Below are 21,908 nucleotides of genomic sequence, written 5' to 3'. Positions count from 1 at the left end.
ACTTTGAATGACTTGTCTTAGAAACAAAGTATTCCAAATACAATCCTGGTGGGCAATACTTGTATCACAATGAATAAATCTGAATAGAATAGATCATGATCTGTTTGTACTGAGAAGACACCAAGAAAAAATACAAACCATACTGTTTTTTTTATTGTATGGTGATATCACATAATGATATTCATAAGTTGTTTATCACTAGGTGTTAAAAACATATGTGTCCATGTTTTCATGATAACATTTTTGAGAAGGTTATGGTAATATTGAACATAGGTCAACCATGGTAAAGGCAGTTCAATTTCTAAAATGTCGACCTTTCATATCATATGGCAAACTTTTCATATTAACCAATTTGCAGAAAAAGTTGTAAAAATTAAGGAAAATTAAAAAAAAAACAAAAAAAACAGGATAAAAAGTTATGATGAGCCATTACTTTGTCACAGATACATCATGTTGATTCAGAGATAAAAACTGTACCTCAAAATCTTCAGATAAAACTTTCTGTATTTAATTACTTTGCAAAATACCAGAATCTGTAATGAATTGCAACATCATGTCTTCAGTTTCAAATAAAAGATTTGAAGACAGCTTGTGTGTAGATCATTTAGTTATAATATCAACTTAAGAGAGACAGACAATTCTACTTATATGAAAGAATGTACCCACATAATGTCCACTCTTTTCAAAATCAACATGGAATTCTTTAAGTGCTTTCCTACTTAGAATTCAATAGGGGTAACCTTTTCGGTCACTGTTGTTTCAAATCAAACAAGCAAACATTGGGCAACATTTTTATCATTGGGTCATTCATAGGGAGAGTAGCAAACGTGTAGGTATTACACTTATAACAACACTGTCATGGCCACTCAAAAAGATCGGCATGACATTGAGAGAAGGGTGGTACTCAATTACTGGCTCGGGTGACCTATATTTCATTTTCAAATCTTGACCATATGTAATGTAGGTTGTTGCAGGACTTACTATTTACACGTATTACTTTTGAAGATACTATAACCTTACACTGTGATGGTTCCATATATGGTGTTATTTTACAACAGGAAAAATACGGTTTCAAGATATTCAAATTTTTGAATCTTGTGTTCTAGTTGTCTTGGAAACAAACTGACGATTTGCAGAAAGCTGAATGAACTTAGATTATTGGATAATATGAATTGGAGCAGTTTCTATTACATACAAAATTTTAGATTCATGTTGTCCTGCTTACCCAAAATGTTGTTCTTTGTTTGAAATATAAAGTTTTTGTATGAAAACAAAGTAAGGAACATCGATTCTGTATTTAATTGGCACGGTCTCGAATGATTTTGTTATCGCAAATTTTGACCAGAAACCTGTATGTTAAAATTCATCTGAACTTATGAAAGGTAAGACTGAAATTCTTTGGCAGATAAATTATAAAATCACAATTTCTGTTGCCAAAGTTTATTGGTTATAAGGATAAATCCTATATTGTAAATATTTTTTAGAGATTTGATCCAAAGAGATTCATTCAACATTAATGCATGATTAAATTCATTGGAACTATAACAGTGTTTATTTACAAAAATTATGGGTAGGGTTCTTGTGGTTAAAAGCACAGATTGACTTTGAAGTTTTATTTAATAATGAAAGGTCAATATCTAATGACTAATGTCCATTTGATCCTTGTTTTGCAACGAAACCTTATAGGTTAACATATACATATTTACATATTGTTTAGTGACAGTGACAAATAGACACTTACAGCAATATAGTCATGAATATCATTTTTTTTTTTTTTTTTTTGTGTATAATATGTTTTGTGTTGAAGATTACTTATAATAATATTAGAATCTTGGGTAGGAGATGAATAGAGTAGTATTACCTTCTTTCTTATCGCTTTATTAAATAAACTAATTGGGTAACGATTGATATTTGATTATGATTTATTAGTATATGATATTACTACAGGTCTTTCAAATAGTGTGTATATTAATAACAGATATTACTAAAAACATATGATGTAAAATTTTCTAAATATTATATTATCATTTTATTGTGATCAGGTTAACCCTGTCTGTACCAGGGTTCTCACTTCAATCATATTTACCAGTCAGGACCTGGTGTATACTGAGCCTTCAGGATTGTATAAATATATTTTAAGAGTTTTCACACCCACACAATTTAAGAGATTGTAAATGAAATAACATCAAGGTGTGATATTTCATCGTAATCTTCATCACACATCCTTTACTGTTAGGATTAGGAAGAACATTTTCATTTAAACCTTTATTAATAATTATCAAACGTGAAAGATTTTAACTGTATTGCAACAAAACCATTGTCTTAATAATTAGAAAGTAGGTAGATTTATAACACAACTTTTCAACATTAAATCTTGTTACTTTTCAACATTAAATCTTGTTAATTTTCAACATTAAATCTTGTTACTTTTCAACATTAAATCTTGTTAACTCATTAATAATCACCACCAGTGCTTTTAAAATGACAGTTTGATGTACAACTGCCCTAATTGCTGGAAATGGATGTCACATCATATGAACAGACATTAATATATCTATATAAGCCAACAACTTGTTGTCTGCAGTGAGAAATTAAATAATAGAGGTAAACTGGCTACACTTTTATCAACCTGTACCAAAGGAGGCAACTATTTTTTTTCAACAGGTTTGTACTCCCATTTAAACTCCCTTTTAAACTCTTTTATATCCATATTTTGATAAATCAAATCTCTTTAGAGAGGGAGGTGGGGAGGGGCAGTGGTTGTTCATATATTCAGGGCCATAGCAAGCCCAGAGGAACCAGGGGGCCAGGAAGTGTTCTGAGGTTTGCTGTAACAGTGTAAAATTGACGGACAATGTATATCTATTTTTTTATGGTCAACAATTTTTTCACGGGGCCTGCATATATTGGATAAATATAGAGATATAAATACTTTATATCTAATCTTGTGCTTTTCTGAATATTCTTTGTTACAAAAATCAATTACAGTAGCACACATTTTTTATTGTTAGCATGACCATTAGTTTGACATGGACAAACAACATGATCTTGATAATTAAAAGTGTTACATCCCATTTCAACCCATCTTATATAAAACATCACTGTTAATTACATCAGGTAGTTTACCTATAACAACTAAATAACTGACTCAATGAACCAGGAAACTCTGTCAATAATTTAAAAACAAACATGGGTGGCCTAATGTAGAATTAAACGAAGCTTTCAACTTGTCTACCTATAGGGGAAAGGATTTACTTACTTGTGCCAAAATCCACCCTATTGTCAATTACTTCATTTTCATATTACTGTTACCCAACATAGGAATATAAAGTTGTATTGTCATGATCAACACAGTTTCTGATGTATAAACAGAATATTGCACAATTCTCCATTTTTGAGGAAGCATGGATTTAAACAGAATTATAGTGAAGTCATTGATTATAATTTGCAACAAGGTGACGCTATGAAATCCATTTCTTCTTGTTACGTTCGTTAGACCTTGTTTGTTTGTTCCTGGAGCTTTACGTCCACTTTCACCAAGGGTGATATCGTAGACAATTCTGTTAAAGACTGCTGAAATCATCAAGATATACCTCGGAAAAGTATAGTCTCATGAATTATATGTGATCATACATTTTTGGCATCGTTTCTGTAATAATTATATTATAGGTCACTGACTTCCTATCTGTTTTTAAATTCATCTATTTGTGTTGACGCTGCCGGAAATAATGTCTAGAGACATGTACAATGTTCTATTTATATATTATTATTGTTTGATTGTTATTGAGTATAATCAATTATATCTCAACTATTGTTCATAATAAAGTTATCGCTCCCATCATCCGTCAGCAGAATGGCCAATTTATAGCCTTAAATACATAAAGTCAAGATTATCATTTGTAGATTAGTGTTTCTATTTTGGAATTATTGATTTTGAATTAACTGGATTATTTTACTAGACGTCATTGAAATATCTATTTTTACATACCGGTACCAAACATTTAATCATAATCAAAACTGAATTGCATTAATACAATTTCTTTGGAAATCAAGGATTTGATTTCCAAAATTTGATTGATACATTGATATCATTAATTTATTTCAAAAGCAAATTCATTGATTGTTCATTGAATAATGTGTATTGTTGAATTATCTATGCCCAATATTGCAGAGATTTGTATAACATATTCTTTTAACAACACCTTTCCTCCTAAATAATGTAAAAAATTGGATTGAATCATTTCACAGAAAGAAAATAGATGTATGTGAATTATATTTTTATTGTTTTCTAGGTTTATTTGGCAATATTTGGCTCAATATGTAGTGCATAAACATAAAGTCTATTAGGGTGTGCTATATTTTTCTCTCATAATAGTCTGTAACCATACACGACAATTTTAATTCATTTATATTGTAATTGATTTATTTACTCTGTATTTAGATGCCATGGATCAATATTTCTATTGGAAGTTAATCATGTGATTATATTGTATTATATATAATATGAGAAAATTCTATGACGTCTCCTTCAGTTATGACAAGTCCAAACAAAAACACTGAAATATGAATCAATAGGGTATCAGAGGATTATAAGATATTAATAATATGATATAGGGTTGTTCATATTTTGTGCCAAACTGAAAGAATAAATGGATTGGTTTTTTTTTGCATATTATGTGGCAGTATATTGTCATCACTGGTGTCTATCCACAATTATGGCAAACAAGCTTCTGAGATTTCTTTTTCCACTTGCTGTGATTTTTTTTTTTTTTTTTTTGCTAGTTCTAAGGAAGATCCTTATCGAAATACCCATCAATAATATCTATAGTTATTGCTCCTGATCCTGAAAACTTGCAAATCAATCATAAAATGCTAACTGGCAATTCAATGTAATACAATATGTAAAACTAAATATCTACACAGAGTAACAGGTTAAAATAGTTGGGTAAAATAGATCAATGATGAAGCACTAATGGATAGATACTTTGTGGTTTTAGATTTGTTTTTGCAGGGTGGGGCTCATATTATTAGGTCTTGTTTAATATCAGGAAAATATCAAAATGAAGTTTAATAATGTTTCAAATTTGAGTAAAATTAGATCTTTAGAAGCAGGAGATCGAAAAGAAGATTTTATGTGAGAACATGACGGTGCTTATCACTGATCACAATAGGTTCATTTTAACTTTTATTAAATTTGTAATTTAAGGTTGACAATCAAGGGCTTAGACCTGGTACTTTCTGAATAGGTAATAGTAATAATATGGTACTATTTATTTCATTTATAGTATATAGATGTATGTTAAACCAATAAGCACATAAATTGCCCATTTACTAACAAACCACCGTACATGACTTGTTCTATAAAAAATTTCCTACAATTTGAATAGGAATTTGTTGTGAAAGGCTGTTAAAGTTTACCAGCTGCTTAGATTTTGTGTAGGTTTCAAAATATTGGTAGAACACATGGTCAAGCAAGTATGTGGCTTTGAGTTAAACAAGGGAAACATGTAAATAGAGGTAAAGATGAAATGATCACATAGTATAATTCTTTAAAACAGTATGCTGTAAGCAGGATATCATTTATTTTTATATGATGTTGATGGTGTTTATGGTTATGTTATGAGAAGAGAATATGATCTACTGATCATCTCTGTTTAAGCTACAGATTTCTTCAATAGTGTAATAGATATTGAGAAATAAAATTATTGTGAAACATCCTGGTGCTTTTAAAGGAACAGTCCCATTTTTTTTCACAAGGTGTCCATTCATAGAAGTTGTTTTATCAAATTGTCTGCTTACAAATTTCTAATCAAAATATAGAGCTGTTTGAAATTGATCATTATTGTTCAATATCAAAAGCTTAGGAGAGAGCAGGGTTCTATTGAAATAGTTTTTTATGTTCATCTGTTATAGCTTATGCTTTCTGTTCAGGCTAAGCTGTGGTAAGTAAATAAATTGAGCAACACTTTGGAACACCATACTTTATTCTTATTTAGTTAGAGTAATGAAACTTTGTGTGTGGTTTCATTACATCCATACCATGACTTAGTTTGATAATGAGTATTTTCTTGTCTAGTTAAGCAGAGTGGTAAGCAATTTTGATGCTTTATAATAAAGGTACATGTGCAATAATTAAGGAGTTTCATCCCTTTAGGGGGATTAAGGAGCAGGTGTGGGTAGCATAGGCATCAACTCTACTGTTGGGTTGGTGATTTTCTATAATATTTTACACTGTAGATGACAATGTTAACAATTGTGAAGACCCAATTTCCTTTGTACTATTTATGTATCTTTATGAAAGTGCTTAGGCATGAACCCATTTTGTGCTCATGTAGTAAGGGCACTTCAAAACAACAAGGTCAAGGATGTGAGTGGGGAGGACCAAACACCATCCATCATTCAATCATATACACTTAAGATATAACCTGTGTACCCAAGTGGTCACAAGGCTATCACCCGTGCTTGTTTACCTTACCTATTAGTATCATAATACAATATGTTTCTTAGCCATTATCTATTTAAAATGGGATAATGTATACTGTTATAACCGCCAGCATCAGATGTAGCCAGATCAAACTTCACATTGAAATTACCTTTTATAAAGCTGTGGATGTGAAACAATTTAAGTGTATGGTTAAATTGTCTTGGATACGTATGGTTAAATTGTCTTGGATACCTCTAGGAGTTGCTTGACAAAGTATAAATGAAATGGAAATTTGAATTGCTGGAAGATGGTGAAAATTTCAGGTGATCTATATAAGATGGTTTTGCAAACAGAACCTCAGAAGTTCTGCTTAACTATCATCATATTGGGTAAAGTTATATGATAGAAATAGTAAAAAGACAATAGTTGGAGTTTAGCCAATCGTTTTCTCGCCATAACATCCTGGGACTACAATAGCTTATTTGTACCTAGTTTCTATTACTTCACACATTTAGGAATCTATTTGAGAACGGTCTGGGTCTCATAAATATAGCAAAGGTTATTACAATCAGCTCAAATATCTTTGGGTAGAATTAGTACTCTGCACAGTGAAGATTTGGATCAAGAACGATGCCATGATCAGATCTTCAGTGTATTGTGATAAATGTTCATCACACAACTATAAATTATTGTTCGAAACTGATGTTGTCTTGTTGGCATGTGTTCTTGTAATGCTTTCTCTGACTTCAACTCCCTTCATGTTGTAACAAATGATTTATATTTACATGAAGAAGTATAAAATCATAAAGTTAGAATGAATACAAGAGCATTTTCATTCCTGTTACAGGATGTTAAGAAGGTTTTTGTTAAGTCTTTGAAAGGAAATGCCAGGTCAAAAATCGCTTTTTTGTGACCGTTCCGCTTTATTGTAACAATTCTGTTTTGAATAAATATTATGTCTTGGTTTGTTTTGCAAGACTGATATTAATTAAGGGGTTAATATTAATAAGTGTAGAAATATGACATCAAATAAGTACCTTATTTTGAACTGAATGATATTAATTCCTTTCAAGGAGGTTTGATACTAACAATTTTAGACCTTGGAATTTTAATGTCATATTTTGTAAAGCAATACCTTCTGTGTTAATGATGTACAATTTACAAGATGATAAGTTGTAATGAAACCCATTTTATTGGTAGGTAATACCTACAGTATATTGTGTGTTGGTATGTCAAGTTTTAATGTGTTGATTATAAAGCGTTCTTGGATGTTGTTTAATGTTAATCACATGTAGAGTAAACCTATAACATTTCTACCTGTAACCATTAATTAACCTTTACAACTACTTCTATTATTTATGTGAGAACAAGCCATCCCAAGTTTTATTCATCACATGCAAATAGAAAATCTGAATTGTCTTAAATGTACCTGTATTAAAGACTTTTTAGTGATAATTTCTATTTGTTTTGTGTGTGATTTGATTTGTAAAATCCTCTTTTTGGTACTTTCCCAGTTGTCCTCTTACAATTTTATTGATGGATATTAAGCTGATGGTTAAGCAGCCGATGATTGCCATCGACAAAACACGTCACTTACTATATACCATCTGTTGGAATCTTAACTCTGAACTGATTTGAACTTGTGTTTTATACTGCTGGTGGATTGAGATGGTTACAAAACTATTAATCGCATCATACAATAGTATATGGTTTCCAGCTGGTCTAGGTAAAATGATAAAACTTGGATAATGTATAGAGGTATGTGTTAATTCATTCATTTGAAAGGTGGATATATGAAGTGTACTTTAAGAACTCTTGAAATGCCAGAAATGATATATCTTACATAGCTTGTTGAAAAATTATTTGTACATATTTTACATGCTCATTTCAAGTGGAAACACCTGCAGGACTATTTTATTGTCTATTCACTCATAATTCATAAATAATACAGATGATCTAGGAAATACATAATTTATGTACAGTAAGTTTTAAGTATTAAGTATAAATTAAAAAGATATCATCAAACTCAAATTAATAAACTGAAGGAGTGGTGGATGTGAATATTAGATATCCGTGAAATTGAATAATATGCAATAAGCACCATCTGTTCCATTGCTAGCACAATATGTCTAGATAAATACATGTAAAATTGATTTTTATGTCAGAAGTAGGCCAGAGATATTAATTTATTGCTCAAACTTTCAAATGGAATGAGCAAAATCAATAATTATGTAGGTATACATATAATAATATATAATGTCAAAAGTTTCACATACAAAAGTTATTTCTAGTGTATAGAATGATGTAGTTATATTTTGGAATAATCTGTTATACAATGCACAAGGTTTGTTGTTGTTTTTTTAAGTTTTTAAATATATCTGGTGATTGTAATATTTGAAATGTTCATAATATACACAATTCTGGTATTATTTGACAAAAAAAAAGTCTACTGAAAACATTAATTATGTGAAATATTTTATTCCATATGGTAAATTTCTAGACAGGATTTATCACAATTTTAGAAACAATAACTGTTGATACTTAATGATCTGAATTATGTACATGTGATATTCTACAAATTTGCAGTTTTAGGAAGGAATCCCAGTCAGTTTTCTATCTTTCTAAAAAAAAAATTATTTCGAGGAATTCACAATTTATAATATCTTTTGGTAGATATTAAAGCAAAATTCTAAATTTAATCCCACATTTTATTCCAAAACTGACCCTAGGTCAATTAAAATAAACAATCTGTGTCTGCTTGGTCCAAGCGGTTTGAGTATTATCCTATCAAAATGGTATTACCTTTGCATATTAAATAAGACTTGAGATCCTTATGTAAATCTCTAAGCTCTATAATCTTAAACATAATATAGTTTATAGAAGTCTAGAATATCATAATTCAAATCAACTTTAAACTGTAGGTGTAGAGTATAGACTATCATAAAGTTTACATTATAATACTTGAGTTGTAACACAGAGAAACCACTTATTGTAAATACTTTTCCAAGGCCAGGATCAAGTGTCTGTTTAATTTATTGAAACACCTGAGTGTTATAACGGTATGGCAGATCCTGGAGCACAAGTTTTAGAGTGTTCTGTATGATTACATTATTAAGTTATCGTATTAAGACTGGCTTCTAGATATACAGGGTAGATAAATGTTTTCAGGTAGTGCAGATGTCTCAGTATTTTCATGATTTGTTGAAGAAGGAAACAGTCCCTACTTAGTCCTGTCACTCAAGATTTTGGGTCGAAGGGTCAAGTGTTAGAGATTAGAGTTTGGAGAAATTGCTTTGAGTATTGCCTCTCTGGGGGAATCTTATCTACCCCTACTGCTGTTTTATCTTGTTTTGAAGTACTGGCATACAAACTCTTAAACTTTATATTTATAGTGGATTTTTTTCTCAAGTCCCACTATCTGAATTGTACAGAAAGCATTAAGATATGAATATAATATTTATATCAGTAACGGAAGTGGTTATTTATTTAAATAACATAGCATACAGTTTAGATATGAATTGTGGTAATTTTCATGACATGTGATATCTTTTTAATGCCTTATGATTAGGGGCTTTGATATGGTTTTGTTGATAATTGAAGCCTTGAAATGATACCTGTATGTTACTGCATTATATGGATCTCCTTAGCTTAAATAATTTTGTTGAATTTACTTATCATAAAAAAAATTGACTAAATGCATCAAAATCATATGGCCTGAGGTTGAATTATGGTAATGTAATAAGTTATTTCAACAGGAACCTGTCAGTGTCCTCTCTCCAAAAACAAAAGAAATATTTAAATATGTAAAACTGTTCTATTCAGATGATCAAATTATATGGTAATGAGATATTAAAAAACCCTATTTTAATCGGTATCTTCGAATTACATATTAACAATATACACGTGTTGTACCAAGTTCATCTTACAATACATACATCATACTATAAATACCTACATGTATGAAAATCATTATCGCTGTTGCACAACATGTAAAATCAATAATTTGATTGCTGATTGAATCTGCTGTTGTACCTGTATGCAGTCTACTGCCAATGCTCATCAAAAATAATTCACTCTTTGACATTTTTTAAAATAACACTTTCAAAATGAAAACTGTTCCAGGTAAATTAGATATTTTTACTATTTTCATTATTTTTATTTTTTAGAAATTGAAGCAGTGGAAGCATGCAAGTGGTTGCGAGCAACAGGATTTCCACAGTATGCCCAGTTATATGAAGGTAAGACAAAAAATATTGTATAATTTTAGGTTTCAATTTTAACTTGTATGACCTGTGGTTCCAGTATCTCCTTTTGGCCTGATTAATGGCATTTACCCTTACCACAAAGAATCTAAGGTCACATTCTACACTTCTTATGCTTTGTGCATCACTATCAAATAATCTGTTGACCATTGACACAATATCAATGAGGATCAAATCCACTGAAAGCATTTCTACATGAATCTAACATACCCCCAACCCCCATAGTTATGTTTTAGTCAGCTTAGATCTCTTTCCATAATGTCAATTTCACCTACCAGTATATACTCCTGATTGGTTGTCTACTGAGGTGAGCTGATGTATGCATTACATGAGGCGTGTAGAATTTAGTATACTGTATGCAAGTCATAAAATAAGATGTCTTTAAACATCATTTCTGTTCAATATGTGGGTTATGTAAAAAAAAAACTTATCCAGAAGTAGAGAGCCATAATTTGAAATATTGGTATTGCATATAGATATGTTGTATTTCAAGATATTCATTATTGTTCATTGTGTTCAGGTAAGGCACATAATTAGGTTATTATATGTAGCCTGCAGACACAAGCTATATAGTTGGTTTTCTTGGAACCAAATAATCAATAAAAACACAATACAGTATCAAATTGAAACATTTTTATGATTTCAATCTGTTGAAAATTATTCACTTTTAAGGTCACATTCTGAAATTTAAGACCAATCTCTAGATTTTTTGTCATTGTATTCATTAGAACATTAAATGTGCAATAAAAGACAAAAGACTGTGTATGGACTCTTTGGATAAAGAGGTCTAGCCTTCTGAGGGTTCATTATTGGGATGGGGTAAAACAAACAGAATTAAGCAACTGTGTAAAGACAGGATATGAGTTGGGGTTGTAACTGTCTAAAATTATCATAAAAAGATTTCTGAACTTGAATGAAGTTTTCATCTTTCTAGGTATCCCCTGTGGGAAGAGATATTTTTTGTACACCTCGATTGGGTGTAATGTTACATGTTTTAACTGGATGACTTACTTTGCTGGCATAACATGAGAGAACATACACAAAGGAATGAATAAAAATCATGATCCTCAGAATGACACACAATTGTAGGTAGGACTGAAATGATACGCTGTGCCATGATATGATACAGTATCATGTCCTAGCCCAACGATAAGGGTGCATCATGATACAGCTTTTACTGTGAAATTGACCAAATATTTCTTGAAATAATGAAAAAATAATTATATTGTTTATCAATAGATAAAATGAAATTAATATTTAACCAATATTTTTGGCACATATTTTTTACTTAAAATGAATAAAAATACATAATCTGACACAAAATTAAGTATGCAATCACACAGATAATCAAGTCAAGTCAAACAAAAGTCAGGTACACATACATGAATACAATCCTGTCTATTGTAATTAGGTATGACATATTTTGCAGATCGAAATTTCTTTATTGACTTTCCTGTTGTCGTTTACGTAGGTAACAGAAAAACCGAAATGGTTCCACACTTTTGATCGGTAAGATGCAGGTAGTTTTTATTCGCCCCATTTTCATGTGGACGTAATATACCATTGCCCCTGTCCGTCCAGACGTCTGTCCACATTTTGTTTGTGGACACTCTACATGTCACAATTTGTATCCAATTTTGAAAAAACTTGAAATGCATGTTTATTACCCAAAGATTTTGGTTCCTTTCGATATTTGCGCATATGGGATCGTAACTTCTTGAATTATGACCCCTGATTGTACGAAAAATCACGTTTTTAGCTTGTGGTTCCTCTAGAGGTCACAATTATTACATGATTTAAAAAAAACCATTCAAATGTATCACCGCTACACGGTAATGTCGGTTGAGTTCGAATTTCATGAAAATCAGTCCAAAACATGTAATAGTGTAAAAATATGGCATATCAAGGTTGTGGACCCTCTAGAGGTCATAATTTTGATCCGATTTTGAAATGCATAACCCAAAGATCTTGGTTCCTTTCGATATTCGTGCATATCAGATCATAACTTCCTGAATTATGTTAATTGATTGTACAAAAAAAAATGCGTTATTAGCTTGTGGTCCCTCTAGAGTTCACAATTTTTTCGGATTTAAAAAAAAAAAACGTTTAAAAATGTCATTGTAATTTTGTGAATATCTACCAAAACTGCTTGACAAAATGGCTGCTTCCCTAATGCAAATAATGTAAAAGTATGTAATACAAAGATTGTGGACACTCTAGAAGTCACAGTTTTTATCCGATTTTGATGGAACTTGAAATGTATTATTATAATCTTTGTTCCTTTCGTTAATCGCACATATCCGAATGTAACTTCCTGGATCATGGTCTATGATTGTTCAAAAAATCACATTTTTAGCTTTTGAAGTTGAACCCTTTAGAGCTCACAATATTTATCCGATTTTAAAAAACGTTTCAATGTATCACCATTACACACTAATGACCGTTCAGTTTGAATCTCGTGAAAATCGTACCGAAACTGCCTGACAACTGCTCCTTGTACACAAATAGTGTGTAATACCAAGGTTTTGGACCCTCTAGAAGTTAAAAATTTTTTCTGATTTTGATAAAACTTAAAATATATCTTTATATCCCTAATATCTCAGTCCATTTCGTATTCACACATTTCAGACCATAACTTCTGGATTATGGCCCCTGATTGTACAAAAAAAATCGCTTTGTTCTCTATCCATCTCTTGCGAAATGTGGGCGTATCTTGTTTGGCAGCCGCTGGTTTGATATCAACTTCACCCAGTGTAATACCACAGGACGTGGACATAATAATAGTCAAAAAAAAAAATGCTGCTGAATGTTAAACAAAAATTCAACACACTTTTCGTAGGGACCACCGGCATTGTGAAGACGAAATGAGTGTAATATGCGATTTAATTGGTGTAAAATTGATGGCTTCTTCTGGTATTTTGTCCAATGGAAAATATTGTCTGGGTCGTATTTTGCACAAGATTAATAGGTCAGTTTTTGCAATGATATGAAGTCTGGATGGCCGGGACATGTTATTTTTCTATCAGGATTTTTCTTTACTCTGAACTGATAGGTAATTTCTATACATCCTACCGCCTAATTTATTGAATAAATATTGTGATACAGTGTGAAATATACCTTGACCCTCAAATTTTCTTATAAAGTATCATTCATCGTTTTTAGACTGGTGAATCGTTTCGGCCCTTGTGATAGGGTTTGCCTTTATAATATTAACAAAAAATGTCCATACATCAACAGTATTCAAAACCGTTGTTGAAATAACTAATTTAAAATCAGGCAAAATACATTTCAGTGTTTGGCTATGGCGCTATAGTCATGTTCAAGCGGATTTGGTAATAAATGTACTTCAGATTTCACCATGGTCTGGTGCATTTTATTTTCCCAGTAAACAACTTCAAGCATTTCATTTGTGTGTATCATTAATTTAAGGTCCTCTGCTGACGAAATTAATTCTGTTTGTCTTGCTAATTAGATCAATGCAATTGTAAACTTAAGAAAAATGAACAATATCAATTACTGGTCACAAAATATTGTTGCTTGAGGATTCATTTTCATGTGCCTTATTGTAGAAACCTAAATTGAATTTCAAGAATTTAACATAGACACTGATACAAAAAGAAAAATATCAATTGACGTATTGTTTCTCTGAATGAGTCTGAAAGCACTTCCGGTTTCACCATCACAAAGAAGTCATCATTCAAAGATGACTTTCTTTGTAATCCTATGGATTGTTCCCATTGTATCAAATCAAAGTCTGATTATATTACATAATAGGGATGAAGGCAGTCAGTTGACAAGGCTAACAGGAACTTGCAACTTAACATTTTAATCCATTAAATAATGTGATAATACTGTACAAGATTGGTTTGTTTTCATCCAGTGATATAAATCTTTGTAACATGCATTCTTTAAGACACACTGAAGTTAAGAAAGAGACCAAAGCATGTATAAAAACTTACATAAAAGCTAGTGGACGTGGGTCAGTTGATCAAAGGTGTCAAGTAAACAAGAGGACAGTGACCGAAAGGTGATCAAGCGCTTTAATTCTTAATATAGAAAGGATTAAATCATAGCATGGAGTTGGTAAAAAAAACCATATTTACTCACCATATCAATATTTAAAATTCTTTTGAATACAAAATAGATTTATTATGGAAATAAATTTTAAAAAGGAAGACAGCATCACATATGTCTGTTTAAAGAGAGTCAGTAGGTTGACATATAAATGTAATCTTTAAGTAATAAAAGGTCCCCCCAAAAAAATACCATACGAACAAAGGGTTTTATTTGATGTACACAGAGAAATGGTGTAGGCCTACATGCATAGTGTAGCAAATAGCCCTTTAATTAAGGTGGTGGGAGTAAGAAATAGATACACGATACTGAGTTAACCCCCAACCCTCTATCTTTTTAAGGTTCACATTCCCTAGAGTTCATTGGTTAAAGGGGTTAATATTGACCATTGTATGATGAAAGGGGCTTTGGTCTTTTTTCTATATAATAAGCTGGTATAGGTAGTTTGGCTTGAATTGTCAACTTGTATATTGTGGTAAACTTTTACAAGTGGTATTTTAAGCTATTAGATACTTTTTAAACAACTGCCCATAGCGTAAAGGGGATTAACAGGGGTCATTTACCTTAATACTTACTCCTACCTGTCTGTGTAAATGTATCTTTCAGAGGACAGACAAACATTGATCAAAGATAATTTTTTGTGGTAGAGTTTTGAATTAGACAATTTCACACAACTGTAGTCATATAAATCATATTAGTATAAATAGCATGGTGTGGGATGCTTATGATACATGGGTGTGATTCTAAATACAAAAATACAGACACTAATATTATTTAGTCATTTACAAGTTACAAAATGATAAACCAGGTATTAATCTCCATATTTAAAATATAATATGTGAAGGATTACTGATAAGTATGAAATAATATACACTGTTTAAATTATCTAAGATACACTATAAATTATACTAGAAGATCATAATTTTTATTTCCCTTTTAAAATATTTACTTCAAGCGCAAACAACATTGGTTTGTTTTTCAAATTGAGTGAAGCCTGAATAATTGCAATGAAAACTCACATCTGGGCCCCGCAGGCCTGATCCATTCACCTGATTTGATAGTAATTGTTGTTTATTGCTTGCAATATCTGTGTATTTTGTGTCTTGTTCATAGGTTTGTCTTTTTGGTTTTGTTTGTGTGTAGTGCGTCCTCCTGCACTTATATTTCTCTTTTTCTAATTCTATAATTGTTGTATTATTTATAATTTCAAGTTTGTTTATTTATTGAGATCATTTATGTTTTTTTCAGATGGACAGTTTCCAATTGATATATCTGTCGTAGAAAAAGACCATGATTTTCTGGATAGAGATTCCATACAGTCACTTTTTAGGTGAGAATTAATCTTAATCTTAGAAATCATTATATTATTGTGGATAAATGAGCTTCAACTTTATTGTAAGTGGATGGATAGACATTAAATTGTAAGATGGTTTTTAAATAAACAAAATTAATCGATAGTACATATTGTCAAAAAAAGACTTGATAATTAGATTTCGTGTTATGATTACATCATTTTTTAGTTAGTGTTAGTTGTATTTTACGTCCGCTTCCACCGAGGTGATATCATTTTTTTCTGGCATCTTGATTTTAATTCATGTTTCAGCAAACACGGAAGTTGAAAAACTTTTTTTTTATTATAGAAAACTAGGTGTTGAAAAGTTATCTTAATTAGTAAAGTTTATTCTGAATTACTTTCCACATTTGATAGTTTGAAAACTATTAATATTTTATGTTATTGATTTATAACTAATGAGTAATATTGTAGTAATAATATCTATAAATAACATTAGTAAGGAAAACAATAGCATTATAATGGTCGCTGTATCATCATAATCATGTGGTAGTGTTCACACCTTGTATGTGGGTATGTAGTCGAAATATAGAGGAAGTTACTCATGTAAGGAAATTATGACGTTCCTGTGTGTTTGGGATATGCATGTATTGGTCACTATTTTTATTATAGGGACACATGCAACATACAGTAAGATTTACTTGTTTTGCTTGAGCTTTCTTTGTAAAATAATTTGGTAGACAAAGTTTAAGTCATAAATTCAGTTATGGTGTTAACTCTATTTTGTTGAAAGATAATTATCTGTTTTTGATCTAGAGATTTTAATATGATTAATTGTAAGTCATTAATAATACAAATTTGATTTAAACTGCCTGAGTCTGATTCATCAAAGCATCCATACCAATGAAAACTATTAATTTAAAAACTTGATATAATCAATGAATTATGTCAGATTTCAAAATTGTTGTCACATTCATAGTTTATAATGTCACTGTCGTGTGACAAGAACTATTATGGATAATTGTGTTGTCTATAGACCTGTATTCTCACAAACTACCATTGTTTATTAATTTGACACCGCCCATCTACAAATGGCCACACCCCAGATAGGCACATGACCTTATCAGGTCAGGTTTGATATTGTAGTTTCCATCAGCCCTAGCAGCCTTGCATGGCATTTCCTACTAGTTGAAGTTAATTCTGAATCATGGATTTTTTCTTTGTCATACATGATAACAATGTACCAGTTGCTAGGCAACCAGTCTTATTGTGTGTAATTTAGGGTTAAAATAAAAATCTGTTCGATAATTTTCATTTTAAAAGATAGAATTTATACTAAAAATTTAGATTAGATTCAGGGTATGTTTTGTATGTGTATTAGCTTTATTTGAACAAGGAGTATGCCAGGGTTCTTTTCTTTGAGGTAAGTTTTTCTATCAGAATACAAATGACATTGCGGCTTCTTTTGTATTGAAATAAAACAGAATTAAATTTTAATACGTGTAATCACCATGGGAACTTAATATTGAAATTATTCAATTACATGACAAACGAAGTTATTAATTTATGATTGGCGATCTTACTGTGTTAATTCTGACCTTAATAAGGAACCAAGGTTCAAAATAAAGTTTGGCTTACACCCTACTGGAGTTGTTTATTCCATATGATAATAATGTGAAACCTGTTTTGTTTATAAACAAACTTATAAATATGTTTAACATAAATACACTTGATCACCTGTGTCTACATGGACCATAATAATCACAAACAGGTCAGAGTTCTCCAACGGACTGACTCAAAATACTTCAATTGGATTAGCTATCTATCTTATTGTCATTTTGGTGTATATTTGTCATTGTTATATTTTATACAACAATGTTTACCTGTAGGGTTTTGTATTATATTCATTCACATCTTACATGTGAAGCCCTAAATCCTTCATTCTTTTGTCATTTTGTTTCAAGGTTGCGGTTCTAGATAATTACATACATAGTGTTAGAAGATTAGTAGAATTTTGTGGTATTATTTGAGTACTTGGTTCACAAATATTTTGATTATTCACTGATCATGCTAAAGTGTTATTGATGAGTAGTTATACATAATGAAGCATGGATTAGTTTATTGATAAACATGTTTCACTTTTATTGATATTTTTGTGTACTTTTCCATTTGTGTAGAATTGCTCAGTTTTCACGAATTGTTGGAATGGACGATGTAGAATATAAAACATAATTGAAAAAGATGGGTTAATATCAGAAAGAATTGTTGAAATTGACCTGAACAATAATCTTAAATGACGTATGACAATAAACAATACTGCCGAAATAACTTGTATTTTTAATATGATTAAATATTTGGGAAAAATGTATTCACTATTATTGTTTATTCCTTTATGACAGCTTATATACAGGAGAATGTGACTTAACTTAGTACAACAGATAGAGTTTGTTCTTAGTTTTAGGGTGGGCAAGCAATGAGAATATTTTATGACCAATATTTTTCAGAATTTAACCCCTGGACAGTTTTAAGTTGTAGATCAGAAGTCCATTGGTGGCCAGAATTTTCAATTACCAGCTTTTATAATTCAATATTTTGGCTTTCATAACCTTTACATGGACTGATCAGCTTTGTTTTGTTAAAGTACATTTCTCCATAAACCTTAGATAATCATAGAACCTCCCAGAGACATCAGATTTTTCCACAACAAATAAAGCCCAATACAAACATTTAAAGTATATTAATTACAAGTTGTTACAACTAAATGATTTTGAGAAATTGTACATGTATTTTCTAAACATAAATCATTCCATGCTAAGAAGTATACCAATACACAATTAGTATGTTGATTACTATTAGTCTAATATACAACAGTATGTTGATTACCAATATACAACCAGTATGTTGATTATTAATATACAGTCAGTATGTTGATTACCAATAACAACCAGTATGTTGATTATCATTATACAACCAGTATGTTGATTATCATTATACAACCAGTATATTGATTACCAATATACAAGTTACCAGTATGTTGATTACCATTATTACCAGTATGTTATTGAACAGAATACAATATTTGTGATTATTTGTGATTTTATAGGAAATAAGTATAGATTAGAAGCTGTATTTAAAAAAAAATCTCATACAAAGTAATGTGTCATTAAGGCAAATAGCATAAGGTTAAAAAAGAAGTTATTTTCTCTAACAATAACATTTAAAATATATTTCATTTTTCAATAATATATCTTAGCAGAATATCACCAATACTGTTTTGTGGCAGTCACAGATATTGGTGTGTTAATTTGTTATTTTTAGTGTATAAATGAATGTAACGTTTGATAAAACTATATGGCTTTCAAAATTCCATAAAATTTGTGAAAACACACCTACATAAACCAATAATCTTTGAAATAATATAACCTGGCTGGTGACAACAGTAAAAAGGTTCAAAATTCTGATCTGTACTGAAGTTATTTAACATGGTGGAGCTATAAATAATATGTCCTCATAGTAGTGTGTCAAAAAGTCTTATTTGGGGAGGTTCCATGTTCTGTCTGTATATAAGTGCCGAGTATATACACAGCAAATATACAATAGTAATGCAACACTAGTGGCAATATATTAAGGCTGATATTGATTTTCTATATTGGCAATTAGTTCTTTTTTTTTTAAAATGATATAACCAAAAGTTATAAATGGCCAGTGTAGTGGTCAGATGTTCATTATAATGTAAATAGCAGGTGATGTCAAGTAGGTCACCTCATAAATCATAAAAATCTAGATAATGTCAGTTTACAGGTATGTCGATGACTTGTAGGATATTTGTTGTAACTAGGTTGTGTATGGTTTGAAAAATTTAATAAGTTTTACTCTAGGAGAAATAAATGGCTAGTGAAATGAACAGCAAGAACCTGTGGGTAAAAATATTAATCTAATTATCTTAACCAGATTTAATACAAAAAGATGATTGGGTTTTGGACCAAGGTAGGAAAGAAGGATAAGACCCGTAAGTAAACTTCCCCTTCCTGACTAGTAGATGAAGGAGGGGGTGTTAGATGTATGGTTTAGGCTGGGTGGTCACAATCACATGTGTATTATATGATGGTTCTACCTTACCAAATTATATCAGGGGTACAAGGGGAACTATTATGTCGAAAAGGCACCCCAGTTGTTGTATTTATCATGAACTGTGACCGATATCTTGTAGGTTAACTGTAACTACTTAACCTGCATGTATCATCAGAATAGAACATATCCCCAGCTGTAATAAGCCATAATCCCCAGTTCTTCATTCGGATTAATGTGAAAATGTCTTTGTTAATAGTACTTTGCAAAAAATATTTTTTAAAGGTAATGAAGACAATAGTATTTTGTATTAAATTGTTTAAACCAATACTTCTGAACACAACATTAAATAATTCTGGTTTAAACACATGAAATAATATTGTTTGTTTTACCCATTGTCAATTCATGTCTAAAATTGCCTTGAAATGAAATCCTGATTCTGTTTACATACTAATGAGCAATAGTTTATTAACATTTATGTATATCTACATGTGCCTGGTATTGACAGTCAAAGGATATACATACATTTCTAATTATAGATTAAACAATAGATAGACAAATCTAATCCAATCTACTCATAAGTAAGAATTAAGTCTGACCTTAATTAGCCCCTCTCTTGCCCTCCCCTATCTTTTTGATAGATGACCACTGGCCAGACTATAACTAGTCTATTGTCCATTCTCGACCAATGAATAGAGTGAGCTTTAAGATTGACCAATAGACTATTGTATGTGTTGTTTACTATTAGTACATTGAGTTGTTATTTTGATACCTACTATACTTGTGAGTTATTTATTTTTAAACTAGTGTTTAGTTGCAATTGTTGGGTGGACATTCATTACACTAACTTTACAGTATGTCAATACTCGTTACATTGATTTAAGGTAACATACCTTATTTAATTTATTTTTATTGTTAAATTTGTCATTATTACCAACATTCACCATGCAAACTAATTTAAATATTTAATGCTGTATTTTTCAGGAGACTCAACACATTAAACAAATGTGCTCTTATGAAAATATATGCCCAACCCAAAAAAGGGGTAAGTAAAATCACATTTATTTCTATGTGTTTGTAAATTGTTTCCACAACATATCACTTTATAGAATAAAATGACCACAGAATACATTTATATTCTATTAAAGATACATTATGTAAGATTTATAATATTTCAAAAATAGATAATGCAAAATGAATAATATATTGAAAATTTCATTCAAATTACTTTATTTTGAGCAAAGTTATCATCAGTTGTAGTTTTGACAAGATGTGTGCATTGAGTGTAACCACCGTACTGGTCATTCGAGTCTTAGTCTCGCTTCTCCATTTTTAAATTAAATCATTAAATGGCCAATGGCACCAAGAGTGGATTATGGTCATGTCATGTTAATAAATGTCTAAGTAATAATTTATACAACATTTAAGGCCCAAAGAAAGAAAGACCTGATATGGGCAGATTTATCCCTTGCATAATGTCTGGTCACTGGTTATTAGAATTATTAGAAGCATCATTAGTAATGTTGGTTATTCAGAAACTTTCTATTGAAAAGCATGTTGATAATGAAAGTAGTTTTAGTGTCAATTAACTAAACTATGTCAAGTCATAAATCGTAACTAAGAGGACCCTTGGGACACCAGGTTTCCATGTCAAAGGGACATCTTTCCTATCTGTAATCTGCAAGGTTGACTGCCTGCTGTTTGAAATAAATTAAAAGAACCTCTCTCCATAAAGAAATGAAGGAAGCAAGGGTGATTATGCAAACCTCCATCTGAGATTATTTGTAAT

The 21,908-nt window shown here is 30.7% G+C and overlaps 1 protein-coding gene across 2 annotated transcripts in view; it reads left to right on the top strand.

The window, feature by feature from the left end:
• Nucleotides 1–21,908, top strand: part of LOC126831107 (rho GTPase-activating protein 7) — a 123,222-nt gene that overhangs the window by 90,180 nt on the left and 11,134 nt on the right. For both annotated transcript variants that reach the window (XM_050561732.2, XM_050561733.2), the window contains 3 exons: nucleotides 10,591–10,662; nucleotides 16,009–16,090; nucleotides 21,104–21,164. In XM_050561732.2, the coding sequence (XP_050417689.1) occupies nucleotides 10,591–10,662; nucleotides 16,009–16,090; nucleotides 21,104–21,164 (215 nt within the window). The remainder of the gene's footprint in view (nucleotides 1–10,590; nucleotides 10,663–16,008; nucleotides 16,091–21,103; nucleotides 21,165–21,908) is intronic.

The sequence above is a fragment of the Patella vulgata genome, chromosome 8 (assembly GCF_932274485.2).
Source record: "Patella vulgata chromosome 8, xgPatVulg1.2, whole genome shotgun sequence".
NCBI lineage: Eukaryota > Metazoa > Mollusca > Gastropoda > Patellidae > Patella > Patella vulgata.
The sequence above is the reverse complement of the archived record's forward strand: the minus strand, read 5'-3'. Positions and strand labels throughout refer to the sequence as shown.